The following is a 14,196-nucleotide window of genomic DNA, read 5'->3' as shown; positions in this document are numbered from 1 at the left end:
GCACTGGTACCCAACATGATGGCATCACACAGGTGGTAGCAACACAGAAATAAGTGATTGAAATGGCAGATGTCACTACCGGGAGACAGAAAGAAAAGCATGAATTCCTCTTTCATGAAAAACAAGGCCATGAATGTATAAATGTAGGAGACTGATCCCTGGGAGCTGCATTATTGTTAAGGGTGGAGGAAGCACATCTAAGGTTTTTTCTACCTGCCCCTCTTCAGTACAGGGATGGTTGGCTGCTCAACACACTCCTCCTCCCCCTTTTCCTTTCTTTAAACTGTGTACAGTGAAAATTGTCTTTACTGTATTTTTGTTCTCTGGTAATGTAATAAGCATGATGGTGCCTTCTATTAATACATCATTCCAGTCTTGCTGGTAATTTTGTACAGTATAGTGTATGAATTGCTGTGCTGCAAAGCCAAACAGCTGCAAAAAATCATTTAAAGTATATAAAAATTGCAGTATCTTTAAAATAAAAAAAAAAGGGTGGATGAAGCAGGGCAGATACTTGAGATCTTGCAAAAGTATGTAGGAACAGAAATAGGGTAAATGCTGTCTGTGACTGATCTGGAAGTCTTCCTTAACTCTAGGTTGGAGTGACGTAGAAAACCTGGGTCAGTACCATACCGCTCAGCAAATCCATCCATCTGAAAGAAATCATGGTGTAGGAGCTCAGCACAGAAGGGCCTTTTGTCTGGGTCAACATGTAAGCATTTCTGAAAAACCAAGAATACACATAGTTCATACCCAAGAAAAACTGCCTGTATTTAAATTGCTAAAAATAGAAAATTCTTTATAACCAATGAATTTTAGACATTTCCAACCAAGGATAAAGAAAAAGCACAAACCTAAATGATGATATCAATCACTGCTAATATCACACACACACAAAAAGACCACCAGACATTTACTGTCTCTACATGGAAATATACAAACCTCCTATGAAGCAGTCTGATTCTAGTCAGGTTTCAGCTCTATTATGAGATTATAAGAAACACGGTACACAGAGGAACATGTTAAACTACATCATATGGACAGTTCTATGAGATGAACCACTTAGTTTCATTAACAAATAAACTGCAAGGTTTAAACAAAAAAGAGATGAAGAAGAGATGATAAACTGTCTTAAAAGGCAAATCAACAAACTGGGATCCACAGTTTTCATCTGGATCTTAACGGTAAGAAGAAGTGATGTGAAAATCAATGAAATATGGAATATCGATTAGACAAAATATTAAGGAATTGCTGTAAATTGTTAACATCTTTATTCATTATTTCCACTTTATTTGAAATGTAGAGAGACAGAAAGAGAAATCTTCCATTCTCTGGTTCACTCCCCAAATGCCCACAACAATCATGGCTGAGCAAGGCCAAAGCCAGAAACACAAAACTCAATCCAGGCATCCCAAGTGGATGTCAGGGACCTAGGTACTTGAGCCATCATCTGCTGCCTTTCAGGTTGTGCAATAGCAGGAAGTCAAATAGTAGAAACTGAGCTAGGCCCTCTGATTTGAGATACAGGCATCCCTTAAGCCACTGCTCCAAACACCCTCCCCTATTGTGAATCTTTAAAAGTCAAAATCATCGCCGAATAGAAGGGAAAGAACCTATGACAGAACCTACACTGTGCTTATTAATGGGCTACATACTTTAGCAGATATTAATTCATGGTCTTGCTGTGATTTATTGAAATCCTCTCAATGCCAGCAAAAACAGACAGGATTCAATAAGTTGCTTTAAATGAACAGAAAACTTTCTATGTGTTATTGTACACTTTCACTATGTAAGTGAACTGATATAATGTCTGGGATTTGCTTCAAAATACTCTTGAAAAAGTTGAAAGTAGTATGGATAGACTAAGGATTATCATCTGTTTTCTATTCTATGTTGAAATTTCTATAACAAAATGCTTAAAACGTTGTATGATTCTACTGAAGGGATACATGTTGGACAACAGCTTTTTAGGTTTATTTTCTTAAATCCCTTTACAGATATACCATAAAGCAAGCCACAATGAACAGTATTTCATCTATTACAAAATTTTAGAAAAGTAGAAATATATTAATCAAAGAATTTGTTATAATTAGTTACAAGTTTACATTTTTCCCATGAGTTAGGGAAAGCAAAAAAAAAATCTTGATTAAACAGTATATAATCCAGGTGTTTTAGAGATAATTATTTTTAAATATTTTTAGAAAACTTTTATTTAATTAATATAAATTTCAAAAGTACAACTTTTGGATTATAGTGGTTTTTCTCCCCATAACCTCCCTCCCACCCACAAACCATCCCAAGAGATAATTATTTTTATCAATACCCTGGGTAACCCTAACTAATGAGAAATTTTTGAGCTAATAATCCTAAAAGGGCAACTTTTGGAGACAACTTGATTCAAGTGAAAATTTCCCAAACATCTTCCTTAGTCAAATACAAAACAAAGGGCTGACACTATGGTATAGTGGGTAAAGCCACCACCTGCAGTGCTGGCATTCCATATGGGTGTCAGTTCAAGTCCCAGCTGCTCTACTTCTGATCCAGCTCTCTGCTGTGGCCTAGGAATGTAGTGAAAGATGGCCCAAGTGTTTGGGCCCCTGCACCCACATGGGAGACCTGGAAGAAGCTCCTGACTCCTGGCTTTGGATCAGCCTAGCTCTGGCTGTTGCAGCCATTTGGGGAGTGAACCAGCATATGGAAGACCTCTTTCTCTGCCTCTGCCTCTCTGTAACTCTGCCTCTCAAATAAATAAATAAAATTTTTAAAAAGATACAAAAAAGTAATGTGTATTTATAAAACAGCTTCAGCACATCCAGTGGCTAAGCAAAAGCCTCCTTGACAACATACTACAGGTCACAACCCTAAGTCTTATCATTAGTATTTTCTACTTTATCCTTCTTTTCATTTTCTTGTCCTACTTTTCTTCTCTGTTCCATTTACACAAAACTTGCATTTTAAATGTTAAGCATTAAAAATACTGCATTTTTATGTGTTTGATGAGGATGTTTTCACAGTTAAAAGATGCTACATGACACTAAATGGTTTCTTTTTTTTTTTTTCTTTTTGACAGGCAGAGTGGATAGTGAGAGAGAGAGAGACAGAGAGAAAGGTCTTCCTTTTGCCGTTGGTTCACCCTCCAATGGCTGCCACGGCTGGTGCACTGCGGCCGGCGCACCGCGCTGATCCGAAGGCAGGAGCCAGGTGCTTCTCCTGGTCTCCCATGGGGTGCAGGGCCCAAACACTTGGGCCATCCTCTACTGCACTCGCGCTGATATGAAGGCAGGAGCCAGGTGCTTCTCCTGGTCTCCCATGGGGTGCAGGGCCCAAGCACTTGGGCCATCCTCCACTGCACTCCCTGGCCACAGCAGAGAGCTGGCCTGGAAGAGGGGCAACCGGGACAGAATCTGGCGCCCCAACCGGGACTAGAACCCGCTGTGCCGGCACCGCTAGGTGGAAGATTAGCCTATTGAGCGCCTATTGAGCCACGGCCGACTAAATGGTTTCTTAGTGAACTTCAACGTAGATCAGATTCTCAGGCCTTTGTCTCTGAAGTACCCACACCCCAGCATCACCATCAAATTATCTAAACTCTTCCTTTTTGTGCAAAAATTAAAATATTGAGAGGAAATCGCTAACTTACAAGATAACTAGACAAGAAAAAGAGAAAGCCAAGTCTCTATAACAGATATGCTCCCTGTCAGAAAGTGACAAGAGGGGCCGGCGCTGTGGTATAGCTGGTTAAGCCTACTTCAAATCCTGGATGTTCCACTTCAAATCCAGCTCCCTGCTGCTGGCCTAGGAAAGCAGTGGAAGACGGCTCAAGTGCTCGGGCCCTTGCACCTATAGGAGACCTGGAAGAAGTACCTGGCCTCCAATTGGCCTGGCTCTGGCCATTGCAGCCATTTGGGGAGTGAACCAGCAGATGGAAGACCTTTCTTTCATCTCCCTCTCTCTGTCTGTAGCTCTGCTTCTCAAATATATAAATAAATCCTTGAAAAAAAAAAAAAGTGACAAGAAAGAGTAGGATTACCTTTGCTAAATCTATCACAACTTCTGAGAGCTTGGGATAGCGTCTTTCAAGAGGTTCTGATTCCTTGATTTCAGGCAACCTTACTCCAGCAAACACAGGATTTTTATAAAAAAGCTCCTGGTGTCTTGGAATTAGATTACCTGTAAGTGAAAACAGCACATACTCTGTCAGCACAAAACATGACAGGAACAGGGAAGAGACAGGTGCAGTGGAGTAGAAGAAACAGTGGAGCTTGGGGGCTCTCAGTATGCAAAATTAATCAAAGACAATGCTGCTACTGTCATGGAAAATGGCAGTTTTTACGGTGGCTTTGACTCATTTAGAAAAGTTCACACACTGCTATAAATAGAACTGAAGGAAGGGAGCCTAAGAAAAGGACTGGTAAAGACCATTTTTATAACTTTCCAGATGTCAGTACCAGCATTTATTTCTTTTTTTTTTTTTTTTTTTTTTTTTTTTTTTTTTTGACAGGCAGAGTGGACAGTGAGAGAGAGAGACAGAGAGAAAGGTCTTCCTTTGCCATTGGTTCACCCTCCAATGGCTGCCGCAGCCAGCACGCAGTGCTGATTCGAAGCCAGGAGCCAGGTGCTTCTCCTGGTCTCCCATGGGGTGCAGGACCCAAGCACCTGGGCCATCCTCCACTGCACTCCCTGGCCACAGCAGAGAGCTGGCCTGGAAGAGGGGCAACCAGGACAGAATCCGGCGCCCCGACCGGGACTAGAACCCAGTGTGCCAGCACCGCAAGGCAGAGGATTAGCCTAGTGAGCCGGGGCGCCGGCCAGCATTTATTTCTAATACAGTGTAAAATGCTGACCAAAGCAATATAAACAGTCATGTGGATAGAATCTAATCTTGATAAAACAATTCTATCCTTTAAGAATTTAATTTTGGGGGCTGTAGGCTAAGCCTTGGCCTACAGCGCTGGCATCCCATATGAGTGCCAGTTTATGTCCCAGCTGCTCCTCTTCGGATCCAGCTCTCTGCTGTGGCCTGGGAAAGCAGCTGAAGATGGCCCAAGTGCTTGGGCCCCTGCACCCGTCAGAGAGACCCGGAGGAAGTTTCTGGCTCCTGGCTTCAGATCAGCCCAGCTCCTGCTGCTGTGACCATTTGGGGAGTGAACCAGCAGATGGAAAACCTTTCTCTTTCTTTGTCTCTCTGTCTGTAACTCTACCTCTCAAATAAATAAACAAGTAAACTTTTTTTAAAAAAATAATTTAGCTTTTGGGAGATGAGCATTTACCACAGTGGTTAAGTTGCCATCTGGGGCATCTGTATATTGTATCAGATTGCCTAGTTCAAGTCCTAGCTTCTCTCCTGTTTCCAGCTTCCTATTAATGTGCTCACTGGAGACAGAAGGTGATACCCCAAGTATTTAGGTCCCTATCCTGCACATGGGAGACCAGGATTGAGTTCTGGGCTCCTAGCTTCAGCCTGACCCAGCTTTAGCCTTTGCAGACATTTGGGGAGTAAACCAGTGGGTGGAAGCTCTCTCTCCATCTGTGTGTGTGTGTGTCTAACTTTCTCTCTCTGGCTTTCAAACAAAATGAAAATTAAAAAAAATCTTTTAAAGGATTTAATTTTTGGTGAACTCATTTGCTACCTGTATCTAAAGTCAGATTTGAGCATTTTATTTTTTTTCTCAACTTTAATGCCTACTTTATATATGAAAATTCTATGATAAGAAATCATGGTACTATTTATTTAATTTCTAACATGGAAGCCTAAAATCAAATAATTAAATTAAGCTCAAGTAGTTTCCCATTATTTCCATCTTCCAAATTCTATCTTTGAACACGAAGTTGACTTTCAACAAATTTAAGGCCTTGATTGCCTAATTTTGAAAATTTTATATAAAGCACTAACCACAAAAGTCAAACCTGAAGCAAGATTAAACCACCTTGGAAGTCTTCTGTCCCTCACTCATCTTGAGGGCTAATAACAGTCACACTACACCAAATGCTTACTGACTCAAAGATAATAAACAATCATTTGCATGCTTTCTCTCTTATCTGATTAACTAAATGTAAAAGTGTAAAGAATATACAATCTCTGCTTTTTAAAAAAAAGTAAGTATTTTATGTGAAAGGCAGAGACAGAGGGAGAGAAAGAGAAATATAGAGAGAACTCTTCTATCCACAGGTTCACTTCTCAGTTGCCCACAAGGATATGCCAGGCTGAAGCCAGTCAGGAACTCCTCCTGGGTCTTCCACATGGGAGCAGGGGACCAACTGCAACCACTTGCTGCCTCCAGGCCAGATAGAAAGCACAGAATAGCCCGGACTAGCACTCGGATATTGGATGTTTACAGGCATTCCAAGCAGCGTCTAAACTCACTCTGCCAAAATGCCCACCTCAATCTCTGCTATTTTCTTCTCTGTTGATGAGGTAAGGGAGGGGGTGAATGTGATTAAGAACACATGTATAGTGGCTGCACTGTGCTGCAGCCAAGTAAGCCACAGTCTGGGACTCTGGCATCCCAAAACAGAGTTTGAATTCAAGTTCTGGTTGCTCCATTTCCGATTCAGCTCTGTGGTAATCAACTAGGGAAACAGGGGAAGCTGGCCCAAGTACCTGGGCCCCTGCCACCCACATGGGAGACCTGGATGGAGTTCCTGGCTCCTGGCTCCTGACTTCCACATGGCTCAGCCTGACCTTTGTGGTTATTTGGGGAGTCAACCAGCAGACAGATAGATCTCTCTCTCTCTCTGTTTGTCTCTCCCTCTATCTCTCAGTCAAATAAACAAATAAGTCTTTAAAAATAGAACATATGTATATGCACTAACATCTGAGGGTTTTTTCCCCTATTTTCTTCCTATCTTCACTTAACACATGTATCACTGTTAATATACCAGCAGCTTAAGAATCAACACAAACAAATGTACACAGAGGAAGAACACAGCTGAAATTTCAAACGCAAGTATGTGATCTTACCTAAACACCTCATAATAAGATAAAGCTGATCAATATCAGAGTCTCCAGGAAACAGGGGTTCCCCCATGAGCATTTCAGTTACCAGACAACCAATGGCCCACACATCCACAGCTCTGAAAGAAAAGCAATGAGATATAAAATCTGGCATCCTAATATATTTACAATGACTACATTTGTTCTGCATATTACTAGTTGGCATTTTTGGTATTGAAAATAGTAGTAGTATGCCTTAAATTACCTATAAAAGACATTTCCGTGTCAGTTAAAAGTTCTAATTCCCAATTTCACCTAAGTGAGATTTCCAAAAACTTCAATCATGCGTTATAAGAAAGAAAAGGCTTTTGAAAAGCCAAAATAGTTTTTATGTGTACTTTAAGCTGGAAGTAAGATTCTCAGGTTTCCATTTAGAGCTTAATCTTTCCTTTTTTTAGACACAGTCCTAACAAGGATCAGTCTATTCCACGGCACACTGAGAAAGGCAAACTAGAGAACAGAGGTGGTTGTTGAGGACAGCTAGAATAGAAAAAAAAAAAAAGCTTAGGGATAAATTTGAAAACTCTCTTAAAAATCAATAAGAACTCAAAATATGATGGTGTCATTTAGCACAGGGACATCAACCTTGAAATTACTTAAGGTCATTGCTGAATTATAAAATGATACAAAAATTATAGCATGGTAATAAATTAGAACTCAGAAAAATCAAGGAAATAGTAAAGAATGTTTAATGTACTCTGAAAATATAATAATTATATAAAAACTTTAGAAAGATTTCTATCAAAGGCAGCAAAAGTTATAATCCATTTTTCTTTTTTAAAGATTTATTTATTTATTTGTATAGTAGAGTTACAGAGAGAGAGACAGAGAGAGATCTTCCATTCGCTGTTTCACTCACCAAATGGCCACAACTGCCAGATATAGAGCTAGGATATAGCCGATATAGAGCTAGGAGCCAGGAACTTCTTCTGGGTCTCCCACATGGATGCAGGGGTCCAAGCAGTTAGGCCATCTTCTGTTGCTTACCCAGGTGCATTACTAGGGAGCTGGATCAGAAGAGGAACAGCTGGGACTTGAACTGGCACCCACATGGGATGCCAGCTATGTTGGCAGTAGCTTAACCCACTGTACCACCACTCCAGCCCCCATTTTTCTTTGAATTCATTTATGAAGATAATTTGTGTTTTTAAAATACTTCTAACCTGGGGCCAGAGCTGTGGCATAGCAGGTTAAGCCACCACCTGCAAAGCCAGTATCCCTTATGAGTGTGGGTTTGAGACCCGGATGCTCCACTTCCAATCCAGCTCCCTGCTAATGCACCTGGGAAAGCAGCAGAAGATGGTCCAAGTGCTTGGGCCCCTGCACCCATGTGGGACATCCAGAAGAGGCTTCTGGCTCCTGGCTTCGGCCTGGCCAATTCCTGGTTGGTGTGGCCATTTGGGAAGTGAACCAGCAGATTGAAAATCTCTCTCTCTCTCCCTCTCCTTCTCACTGTATCTCTTGCAAGTAAAAAATCTTAAAAAAAAAAAGAAATACCTTTAACCTTGCCTGCTTTACCTTGCCTCATTCTAACAGTGTCAGCCTTTTTTCATCAATGTTAACCTCTCTTTACAAGTGATAAAAATATCTATTTCCAACTTACAATTTAAAAAAATCACTTATTTAATTTCCCTTTTAAAATAAGTATACTCACCCTAACTTGTTGCTTAAGAATGTTTAAAGGAGAAACACCAAAAATGACTAAAAATCTCTTTATAAAGTTCCCTAAACTCAAACTTTCCTTTCAGGGTTAGAGGGACCATTTATTATATTATAAACAAATCCCAGACTTAAAGTCTGCTCCCTTGTATTACTGGTGTCTTACTTGCCATACTTGACATCACCAACCAGTAGTTCTGGAGCTCTGTACCATCGAGTTGCCACATAATCAGTGTAAACCTCTCCGGGAGCTGCCAGTGTCCGTGCAAATCCAAAATCACATAACTTGACAACGCCAGACTGGGAGACCAATATATTCTCTGGCTTTATATCTCTATGTATGATCTAAGACAAAAGGCAGAAGACAAAATATCCGACATAAAATTCATCACTTTTCAGCACTTGCCATGTATAGGGCAGCTTTCTGTCCCTGCAAAGAATACAAATAAAGTACATAAAAATTGTCCCCAGCTTTAAATAACCTAGGAGCTGGCTGGGCAAGAAAGAACATTCATGCTTGAAATTTTGTTTAAATACTCAAAGATAAAGGGAAAAATAATATAAAGTTGTCCTTCCGTATCCATGGGAGATTGGTTACAGGACTCCCAATGGATTCTGAAATCTGAAATGCACAAGTCCCTTATAAAAATGGCGTATTATTTGCATATGAACTCTGCACATCCTCAGGGGGCCAATTTTATAATTAATTACCAAATCAACTACTGGTTAAAGACTACTTTCAAAACTAAGAGATTAAGTTATCATTAAAGAATGAGAATGTTCAAGAAAAATTTTTATGAAAAGTGGTAGGCTTGGGGGCCAGCGCCATGGCTCACTTGGTTAATCCTCCGCCTGTGGCGCCAGCATCCCATGTGGGCACCGGGTTCTAGTCCTGGTTGCTCCTCTTCCAGTCCAGCTCTCTGCTGTGGCCCGGGAGGGAGGTGGAGGATGGCACAGGTACTTGGGCCCCTGCGCCCGCATGGGAGACCAGGAGGAGGCACCTGGCTCCTGGCTTTGGTGCAGCGCCGGCCATAGCGGCCATTTGGGGGGTGAACCAGAGGAGGGAGGACCTTTCTCTCTGTCTCTCTCTCTCTCACTGTTATAACTCTGTCAAATTAAAAAAGAAAAGAAAAGAAAAGAAAAGAAAAGAAAAGAAAAGAAAAGAAAAGAAAAGAAAAGAAAAGAAAGGAAAGGAAAGGAAAGGAAAGGAAAGGAAAGGAAAGGAAAGGAAAGGAAAGGAAAGGAAAAGAAAAGAAAAGAAAAGAAAAGAAAAGAAAAGAAAAGAAAAGAAAAGAAAAGAAAAGAAAAGAAAAGGGGTAGGCTTAGGGCCAGTGCTGTGGCGTAGCAGTGCTGGCATCCCATATGGGTGCCAGTTCAAGTCCCAACTGCTCCACTTCTGATCCAGCTCTCTGCTATGGCCTGGGAAAGCAGAAGATGGCCCAAGTCCTTGGACCCTTGCACCGGTGTGGGAGACCTGGAAGAAGCTACTGGCTCCTGGCTTCAAATCGGTACAGCTCCGGCAGTTGCAGCCAAACAGGGAGTGAACTAGCGAAGGAAGACCTCTCTCTCTCTCTCTGCCTCTCCTTCTCTATGTAACTCTGACTTTCAAATAAATAAAAACTTAAAGAAGGGAAGGGAAGGGAAGGGAAGGGAAGGGAAGGGAAGGGAAGGGAAGGGAAGGGAAGGGAAGGGAAGGGAAGGGAAGGGAAGGGAAGGGAAGGGAAGGGAAGGGAAGGGAAGGGAAGAGGGGAAAAGGGGTAGGCTCTAAGGTAGGTCTTTTATCTCAGCTGTAACATGCATAAATGTAGAAACATAAGGGGAATGCAAGTGAATGCAACAGGGAAACCACGAGTGGAGATGGAAATATTTCAAGAAACTGTTGGGATTGGGAGTAGGATCTAGAGGAAGGTTGGATAATGGGTACCAACACAGAGATAGAAGGAAGACATGGAGTGACCACGGTGGAGTAACTACAGTTCATAAGAGCCTACTATATATTATGAAGAACTAGAAGAGAGGAGCTCCAAACATAAAGAAATGATAAGGAGATGGAAATGCTAATTATATTGATTATCAGTACACATTAAATGTCTTGGAATATCACATTGTGTCCCATAAACATGTGTACACTGCTACATGTTAGTAAAAAATATGTAGAAAACCCTTGTGGGATGTGAAAAAGTAAATTTAAGTTTTTAAAGGAAACTATGGGGAAATGTATTTAGACTACAGGTTGTATGACAGGGAGGAAGGCTGCCTCACCTCCAGCCTGGGAAGTGAGAGCTTGTGTCACAGCCCTGGAAAGCCACGGACATGACATGACCAGTGTGGAGGTTAAAGATGTTGGTCATAAACAAACTGAAACAGAGAGAAGGACTACAGGCAAGGAGAGCAGTGGGCCAACTATGAGATGACACAGGTTCAAACTAGGCCAGTGATGGAGGAATGTACAGAAGGAGATACGGTTTGGAATCATTTTTGAGATCAACAGAGTTCAGGAGTAATCTCAGATATTTTATTTCAACCTGAGAAAAGAAAAAAAAATGGTGGTTCTATTACCAAAAATAGAGAATTCTTTACAATGTTTATTTTGAAGGAATCATTAGTTAAGTTTTAGCTATATGAGCTTTGGATGGAGTGCTGAGCACCCAAAGAGAGGTATCCATCAAGCCGTCAGAGATGTAAAGAGGGTTAAAAAAAAAGTCATGGGTTAAGATTTCTAAAGAAGAGACTCAAAGAAGAAAACAGGATTCTGGGATAGAGACAAGGTTAAAAATTCCACACGTAGGTAAAACAAATTATTGCACCAAATTCTCTAATATGAGTAAGTTGTATTTCAAAATTTTTAAAAATTTGTTTTCAGTCTTTTCAGAAGACTAAACGGCAGTCTGTCATTGATGAGAGTGTTTCATAGGCTACCCACTTTTACTGTGAAGACACAGGTCCAATTCCAGATCACCTGTGCTGGCACAGAAAGGGTTGAATTGGAATTTGAGAGACTTGGGCACTAGTCTCAGGTTTTCAGTACAGCCTTAGACAATGCAATATTTCTGGATCTATCTTTTCATTTGCCAAATTAAAGGGATAAAGTACATGACTGCCATGCTCCCTCCTAACTAATACTCATGATTTCTGGTAACAACAGAACCTAAGCATAATCAAGATGATAGGAACAAAATTTTTTACTAAAAGCTATCACTGCAGACTTGGGGGGGGGGGAGTGCAAAGAAAGTTTTACAAACAGGATAGGCTCTGACATGGATCTTTAATATTAGGTATGACCTAAATAAACTATCACACTTACTAATTTCAGCAAAAAAAAATTTTAGGAGTATCAACAACCACAAAATTTCCCATATAATTGGGTCAAACTTGAAATGACAGCAAACTTAAATTTGTTTTTAAATATATTTACTGAGCCTAACTCACAAAAAGCTTAAATGATATTTTAAATTATTGAAATCCAAGTATTCACAGAGATACATGCACAAATGAATAATGTATAATAATAACAATGCAATAAACATTTTGATTTTCTTAAAAGTCAGACATTTCATCCTATATGCATATGTGTATGTAGATTTTTATGTACACAAGTGTGTTTCACCATTCCCCACCATAATATCTCTGCTTTAAGAATAGAAATAACTAGGGCCAGTGTTATGGTATAGAAGGTTAAGTCACTGCTTGTGATGCCAGCATCCCATATCAGGAGTGCCAGTTTTTGAGTTTTGGTTTCTTTGCTTTCAGCTAATGTGTCTGGGAAGGCACTGCAGGATGGCCCTTGTACCTGGGCCTCTACCACCCACATGGGAGGCCAGGATGGATTTCCTGGCTCCTGGCTTTCGTATGGCCCAGTCCTGTCACAGCCCTTTCAGGAGTGAACCAGCAAATGGAAGGTCCTTCTCTATGTGTATGTGTGTGTGTCTCACCCTGTCACTGTGCCTTCCAAACAAATAAATAAATCTTTTTTAAAAATAGAGTAGAAATAACTGCCCAGAAAACAAAACCTTAGGATATATTTCATTAATATTAGTAACAGCAACATAGCTAACACTTGATCATTTACATTTTGAGTACCATTCTACATGTTTTATGTTTTAACTTCCTCTATCTTCATACTAACCCTATGAGATATATTTCATTGTTATCTCCATTTAACAGTGGGATAGGAGTGAGGATTGGAGAAGAGCTCTGAGAGGTTTGAGGGAAAAAGTGCTATGAAATCATAATCTAGGAGAGTTTGAGAGCACATGGGCCAGGAAAAAGTAGTGTAACTGTAAGGCAACACAGAAGCTCCTTTGAGGTAACTGATCATAAATTATTAGAGTAAGATCAGTTCTCTCCCCATAAAATACTCACATTTTATATGGTTTAAAGAGATATATGAATGCTCTGCATGGAGCTACTTGGTATTAAATCTACTGCTTTAAAGACAGAATGGCACTCATGCCAGCAGCATTTGACTCCACAGTGCCTGCATGTAATAGAAGATCTAAAGTTGGAATGGGTTACTAAATACGGGTTGATTAGTTATGAAAGTATAAAATATATGTATATATATGTCATAAAAGTATAAACTATAAAGGGACACAGGAGCAAACATAGGCAGGACACATTCAAATATTCTTCAATAACGAGAAAAATCAGACTTTTTTGTCTACTGAATCCATCGGCAAGTCTGTCCTTCGTGTGGAGTTTAAACCCCTGACTTCAAAAGTACAGGCCCATGAGGATGACAGGCTTATGCTTTTTATGAGGAGCCCGAATCAGTGCCACTGAGTATGTGATTCAGTCACATCTCATACTAGGCTGAGTCTCTGCCCACTCCACATTATTATATTTTACATATTCTATCTCTGTAAACAGTGATTTTTCTTTCTAACATATAAACTGGCATTCAATCTCCCAAGCTCAGTCAATGTGACTAGAACGTATAAATTCTCACAGTTAGTTTTCTCAAAATGAATTTCCTGAACCCGGATCATTCCAAAGTTGTCAGGAGATCACCATGAAGGGCCTCCTAAGGAAGGCCACACAGCGTTATTCCTAGATGAAAACTAGATATCTGCCTCTGCTGAGCAATTTCTGTACTGCACATATCTTAATTACATAATAAAACTACAAAATAAAAGACAGTGAAAGGAAAAAAAAACAATGAATAAAAAAAGGAACATATCAAATGTTTAGGTCATAGATACAGAGATGTGTTTCCTTCTTTTTAGGATCACTTTTAGCTTTGAAATTTTCTACCGTTAATGTTTACTACTTTTACAATCAAACAAAAAATCATTTAACATATTTTGTAAAACTGATACAGCAGGAGTATTGAATTACTTATTTTATACCCTATAGGTGCCATTTTTCTCGCAAGAGCTTTCATATGATAGTCAAAAGCTATAAAATGATTTTGATAGACTATAGGATAAGGGTTGATTTTCATACTTTCATACTTTCTAACTAGGCAAGAGAACATGAACCAACAAATACATAGATCCTGAGGTATTTGCATTTGTCAAAACTCATCACTTAAAATTTTTGCA

General features: G+C 40.1%; 1 protein-coding gene across 5 annotated transcripts in view; it reads right to left on the bottom strand.

Moving 5' to 3' along the window:
- The window catches only part of CDKL2 (cyclin dependent kinase like 2), a 56,082-nt gene that overhangs the window by 19,341 nt on the left and 22,545 nt on the right, over positions 1-14,196 (bottom strand). For all 5 annotated transcript variants that reach the window (XM_070079458.1, NM_001081999.1, XM_051819253.2 and 2 more), the window contains 4 exon segments: positions 8,820-8,998; positions 6,962-7,074; positions 4,031-4,170; positions 634-722 (listed from right to left, as the gene is read on the bottom strand). In XM_070079458.1, coding sequence (XP_069935559.1) covers positions 634-722; positions 4,031-4,170; positions 6,962-7,074; positions 8,820-8,998 — 521 coding nt within the window.

The sequence above is a fragment of the Oryctolagus cuniculus genome, chromosome 8 (assembly GCF_964237555.1).
Source record: "Oryctolagus cuniculus chromosome 8, mOryCun1.1, whole genome shotgun sequence".
Taxonomy (NCBI): Eukaryota; Metazoa; Chordata; class Mammalia; order Lagomorpha; family Leporidae; genus Oryctolagus; species Oryctolagus cuniculus.
This window is presented reverse-complemented; position numbering and strand designations above follow the sequence as displayed.